Source organism: Herpailurus yagouaroundi, unplaced genomic scaffold (assembly GCF_014898765.1).
Source record: "Herpailurus yagouaroundi ecotype Mexico unplaced genomic scaffold, PumYag 192, whole genome shotgun sequence".
In the NCBI taxonomy this organism is placed as follows: domain Eukaryota; kingdom Metazoa; phylum Chordata; class Mammalia; order Carnivora; family Felidae; genus Herpailurus; species Herpailurus yagouaroundi.
In genome coordinates this window covers 20,231,459-20,237,458 of record NW_024412423.1, presented here as the reverse complement: position 1 = coordinate 20,237,458, position 6,000 = coordinate 20,231,459, and the positions used below count along the sequence as shown (strand labels likewise).

Below are 6,000 nucleotides of genomic sequence, written 5' to 3'. Positions count from 1 at the left end.
AAAGAAAAGAAAAGAAAAGAAAAGAAAAGAAAAGAAAAGAAAAGAAAAGAAAAGAGCTGTTATGCCTCAAAACTTAACTCTACCAAAGTAAAAGTAGGGAAAGGAACAACAACAACAAAAAAAATAGATACCTTGTTTTTGAAAGAGCTGATTACTTTCATATACTGTTGGATTTGTTTCCCTAGTTCTTCAAATAATTTTGGTCTTTCTTCAGATTCCTGGAATCGCATCTTAATAGGGTGACCTAGATTCTTAACAGACGAAAGAATGCTTAAACTATCAAAGTAGTATTGTCTCTACTATTACCGAGATCTACTATGGAATACATTTCATTTCCATGTGCTATATATAAAAAGCCCAATAATGCTCCCCAGCCCAGTGAAATATATCCTTAGGCTAAATATGAGAATATACCTCTATACTGGTTCCATGTGGAGCCACAGTTCAACTTGTCACTGGAGTCCTAATTTTCAAAACACAGTGGGGAGACAACCCAAAAATAGGTGCCTCCCGATAGTGATACACAATCCTAAGTATGAAGCACATGTGCCAAAAAAACAGCTTGTAAATTAAATCTGAAGTCTCTAGTTCTAACCATGAATTTATTAGATGGCAATAAACACCACAGAAGTAAATTAGACAGTAATAAGCAGAAAAACAAACAAAAAAAACTAGATCAGATTTTCTAGTTTTTTTGTCTTGTTTTGTTTTGTGTTTAATAACTAAGGGGGCAGAAAGATAACTACACAGATTGAGGAGACAAAGGAGCATGTATGGTCCTTATGGGGTTCCTGAGTCAAACTAACTAAAAAATACTTTATAAAACAACTGGAATTTGAAAACTAAATACACAGTAACATTAAAGTGGTATTAAAGGAGCGCCTGGGTGGCTCAGTTGGTTAAGCATCCGACTTCGGCTCAGATTATGGTCCCACAGTTTGTGGGTTTGAGCCCCACATTGGGCTCTGTGCTGACAGCCCAGAGCTTGGAGCCTGATTCGTATTCTGTGTCTCCCTCTCTCTCTGTCCCTCCCCTACCCACCCCCTCTCAAAAATAAACATTTAAAAAATTTTTTTAATTAAAAAATAAAAAAATAAAGGGGAGCCTGAGCGGCTCAGCCAGTTAAGCATCTGACTCTTGGTTTCGGCTAAGGTCATGATCTCACAGTTTTTGAGTTCAAGCCCCCACGTCAGGCTCTGCACTGCCAGGATGGAACCTGCTTAGGATTCTGTCTCCCTCTCCCTCTCTCCCCCTACCCTGCTCACTCTCTCTCAAACTAAACAAACATTAAAAAGGGGGATGGAGGTGGTGGGGGGGATACGAAAGAATTTTTTAATGTAATAATGATATATAGTTTAATGTTGCATTTTCTTTTAAATACATACTGAAATATTTTCAGATTAAATACAACACAAAAGACTTTCATCAAATACCTAGGAGTGGAAGGGAGCAAAAATGAAACAAAATTGGTCATCAACTGACAAAAGTTGAAACTACTGTTCTACTTTGCTGTGTTTGAACATCGCCCATAATAAAAACTAAAACAAAAAACTCAAATCTGAAGGATCTCTCTGGAAGCTCTTAGTATCCTTCCAGAATGACAGGAAATTTGAAGGCATGGTCCTTGAGCAATTCCATTTCAGAAGGGAGTCACAATGGCCCAGTTTGACAACAAAGTAATCCACAGAAAGGTGAAAAGTTCTTCTTGTGCATTTGCATCCTTTTGCAAACAAAGGCCTCAACCTTAGATCATTTTTTGTTATTTTTTTTGTAAATAAAGTTTTATTCAAACACAGTCACTTCATTCATTTGCAGCCCTTAACTCACAGAAAAGGCAATGACCCTGGACATGCACTAAAACATTCAGTGTACCAGTTATTATCCAAGGGCCTTTAGATCTTCACCCCAACATTCTCCCAACTGAACTTTTTCAGCCCCTTCATTTTTTTGTGCTTTCAACCCTAAGTTTAATGATCAGATTCTTTAATACAAAACCAGATGTTTTTGCTTTACTGAAAATCAAAGCTATATGGGGCTCCCGGGTGGCTCAGTCAGTTAAGCATCCGATTCTTGGTTTCAGCTCAGATCATGATCTTGCAGCTTCATGAGTTCAAGCCCCACATCGGACTCTGTGCTGGCAGCATGGGGCCTCCTTAAGATTCTCTCTCTCCCTCTCTCTCTCTGTCCCCCCACCCAACTCGCGCTTTCTCTCTCTCAAAATAAATACAAATGAAACTTAAAAAAAAAAAAGTTACATAACAACCCTCCCCCAATTGCATTACAATTGCCTTTAGGACAGGTTTTGCTAGGTTTTCCACCTCTGTATCAAGAATGCAATCTCCTTCAGTGAAACATTTTAAGGTTAAACTCCATTTTCAGAAAAATAATTTTGTTACTACAAGGTTCTAAAACAAAGATAATGGGGGCACCTAGGTGGCTCAGTCGGTTAGGCATCCAACTTCGGCTCAGGTCACTATCTCATGGTTCTTGACTTCAAGCCCCCCATCAAGATCTGTGCTGACAGCTCAGGGCCTGGAGCCTACTGCAGAGTCTGTATCTCCCTCTCTCTCTGCCCCTCCCCCACTCATACTTTGTCCCTCAAAAATGAATGCTAAAAAAATTTTTTTTTTTTTTTTTTTAATTTAAAAATGAAAGGAAAAAAAAGGAAGCACTAGGTCCAACATGGGGAATGAACTCACAACTCCCAAGATCAAGAGTCGCATGCTCTGGAGCACCTGGGTGTCTGTCTGTCTGTCTCTGTCTCTCTCTCCCCAGCCCCCCCAAAATCACTTACTTTTAATTCTGCCAATTTATCAACATAAACTTGCTTTGGCTGGTCTTCTCCATCCTCATACAACCAGTTTTCAGTATCTTCTAATTTCAGGGTAAAACTGTTACGATCCTAAAGATGAATAAAATATAATTAGTGATGACAAAAATTAGTCAACTGGCCAGTGAAGTCAGAAACACAGACTACAGCATCTGAATTCCCTCTAAAATATGGGGGGAGTAGGGAGACACAGACAAGACTGGCAGTATTATTTTGCTTGTTACCTGCAGACAGTTTTATAATTCTCTCTGGTACGTAAGGGATAGGTTTAAAAATTTGGACACATTTGGATGTTTGAAATTTTCAGAAATACAAAAAGCATTTGAAAATATGTAAGCTATAAAAAAATAAAATCTTAAAAAAACTTTTGTAACTATGTGTAGTGACAGATGTTTAACTAGACTTACGGTCATCATTTCAGGTTTGCACATGTCACTATGTTGTATTCCTGAAACTAACATAATGTTTATGTATCAATTACGCCTCAATTTTTTAAAAGTGAAATAAAATAACAGTAAGCCTCAAAGAAAAGTGAGCTGATTTTTTTTAAATACAAGGTAAATAATAGCATGCAAATGTATCAAAAAGTGATGCAACAAAAACAAACAAAAAAAATAATGAAGACTAGCCTTTGGGAATCATTGCACTAAAAAAAATACAACACTTTTCCCCCAGAAAAGCACATTTTAATCATTTGAACATATACCTACAGATGCCAGCTCCCTTTCTACTTAATACAGCTGAGGCCACTCCCAGAAAACATGGAATAGGCAGGCACATACTTACAGCTTCACTCACAAACTTCTCATACTCGCCGCTAAGCTTGTCCCTCATCTCGTACACGTACTCTTCCACAGCATTCTTGGCATCATTCCTCTCTTTCTCCAGTTTATCCTGCATGATCATCTTACCCTGAGAACAGTACACATTAGATATTCAGACAGCTGAGACGAGGTCCTCTTAAATGTTAACTAATGTCGTCCTACAAGGAGAGAATCCTTCTTCCCCAAATCCTCTTAGCTCTGCAAATCATCCATGAATGAGAAGTGGAAATATTAGTCCTCAATAAATTATGAAGATGAACTCTGAGTTTTGTAGGTGTGCTTAGAAAAAAAATAGGGGTGCCTGGGTGGCTCAGTCAGTTAAGCATCTGACTTCAGCTCAGGTCATGATCTCCCAGCTCCTGAGTTCGAGCCCTGTGTCGGGCTCTGTGCTGACAGCTCAGAGTCTAGAACCTGCTTCATTCAGACTGTGTCTCCTTCTCCCTCTCTGCCTTTAACCTGCTCACATTCTTATCTCTCAAAACTGAGTAAAAGTTAAAAAAAATTTTTTATAATAAAAAATAAATAGAAATTATCAATATTTAGAAACTCAAAAGCAAAAATAAGGAAGAGAATTCAAGACAAGTGAACTTTAAGAAACTATCAGCTCAATGTCACAAGGTGTTATACTCTGCAGTATTACTAAATACCAAAGAAAAACATCAAATCATTCACACAGTGTAAATGCTATAATTCTATAAAACAAATCTAAGATCCAAAGGATACATGATATTTAAAAAAAAAAAAAAAAGAAAAACTAACAGCAGACAATTCATTCAATAATTTGTGCTGCAGGGTCCCAAACCTTGCATCACTCATCATAACAAGAGTTCAGTATTGACTAGCAGTAGGGAAAGGAACTAATGAACAAAATAGCACTACCACTGATGCTTTGATTTCTACTACCATCAACTTCCGTGACCCACCTCATCAAACATGCCAAGCTCCCAAGTGAACAAACACACTCACACACCTGAACATGAACAATACCACCATTAAATCAAAGACATAATGTTAAAGATCTCATAACACAGCTTCTAGCAATATAGACATATACCGTAAAAGAATTTTGACATTACATGGGATTTGCCCTTGCATTACCCAAAAACCTAAAATTGCTGCCTCAAGCCCCATAAAGGTCACTAGACAAAGAGTTTGAGCTCTATGGCCATATTTATCAGTTAGCTGAATGTTCTAAGAGGCTGGAAATAACCACCTCATTTTCGATGTACAAGTTGAGCATCTCTCTGTCTATCTGCCATAACAGCTGATTCTCAATGGGCAGGTCCACAGTACTGGTCTTCACTTTTGCCTTCTTGGCTTGGGGTGGTTGGTCCATCTTTTTGTCTTTTGATCCAGCTTGAGAGGTCTAAAATAACAAGAAATCACTATTAACATATATGGGCCACCTTAAACTTCCATTTCAAGAGTTCTTTTTGCTTTTTTATCACTTTGTATTCTAATCTCAATAACCTGGGGCTACTTCTTATAGTATCTGCAAAGTTAAAAATATAAATACTGTGAGTAGTCAAATCCACAGCCACAGAAGTAATGGTGGGTGCCAGGGGCTGGGGGTAAGGGACATGGGGGAATGGGGAGTTGCTGTTTAATATGCACAGAGTTTCCAAACGGCAAGATGAAAACGTTTAGAAGACTGGCTACATCACAATGTAAATATACCGAATACTGCCGCACTGCATAAACACACACAAAACCTCCCATAATCGCACAATCAACACATAATCACAATTTTTTTTTAATGTTTTAACGTTTTCTTTATTTTTGATAGAGCACAAGCGGGGGGGGGGGGGCCGGGGGGCGCGGAGGGCAAGGGAGACACAGTCTCCTAAGCAGGCTCCAGGCTCAGAGCTGTCAGCATACAGCCCGACGCAAGGCTCAAACGCAAGAGCTGTGAGATAATGACTTGAGTCAAAGTCGGGACACTTAACCGACTGGGCCAGCCAGACGTCCCAACACATAATCACTATTAAATCTTCTCCAATTTTCTTCCAATCTTATCTAAACATACAGATTTGGATATGATATTAGGGAAAGATATGAATTTATGGTTCAGAAACCTATTACCAATATGATTTCCAGATCGTCTATACCAATTTACATTCTCACAAAGAATCAGACAATCCATCCACCACACCCTGGCCACAAACAAGAATTTGTTTACCATCATCTATGATTTTCTTTGGGTCAATAACCTTGGTGTGCCTGGATGGCTCAGTTAGGTATCCGAGTCTTGATTTCAGCTCAGGTCATGATCTCACTCCTGGCTTGTGAATTCAAACCTCATATCTCCATGCTGTCAATGCAGAGCCTGCTTGGGATTCTCTCTTG

The 6,000-nt window shown here is 38.7% G+C and overlaps 1 protein-coding gene across 3 annotated transcripts in view; it reads right to left on the bottom strand.

The window, feature by feature from the left end:
- HSPA4 (heat shock protein family A (Hsp70) member 4) overlaps window positions 1–6,000 on the bottom strand; it is a 49,549-nt gene that overhangs the window by 3,656 nt on the left and 39,893 nt on the right. For all 3 annotated transcript variants that reach the window (XM_040444474.1, XM_040444476.1, XM_040444475.1), the window contains 4 exons: window positions 4,868–5,020; window positions 3,617–3,742; window positions 2,795–2,902; window positions 132–251 (listed from right to left, as the gene is read on the bottom strand). In XM_040444474.1, coding sequence (XP_040300408.1) covers window positions 132–251; window positions 2,795–2,902; window positions 3,617–3,742; window positions 4,868–5,020 — 507 coding nt within the window. The remainder of the gene's footprint in view (window positions 1–131; window positions 252–2,794; window positions 2,903–3,616; window positions 3,743–4,867; window positions 5,021–6,000) is intronic.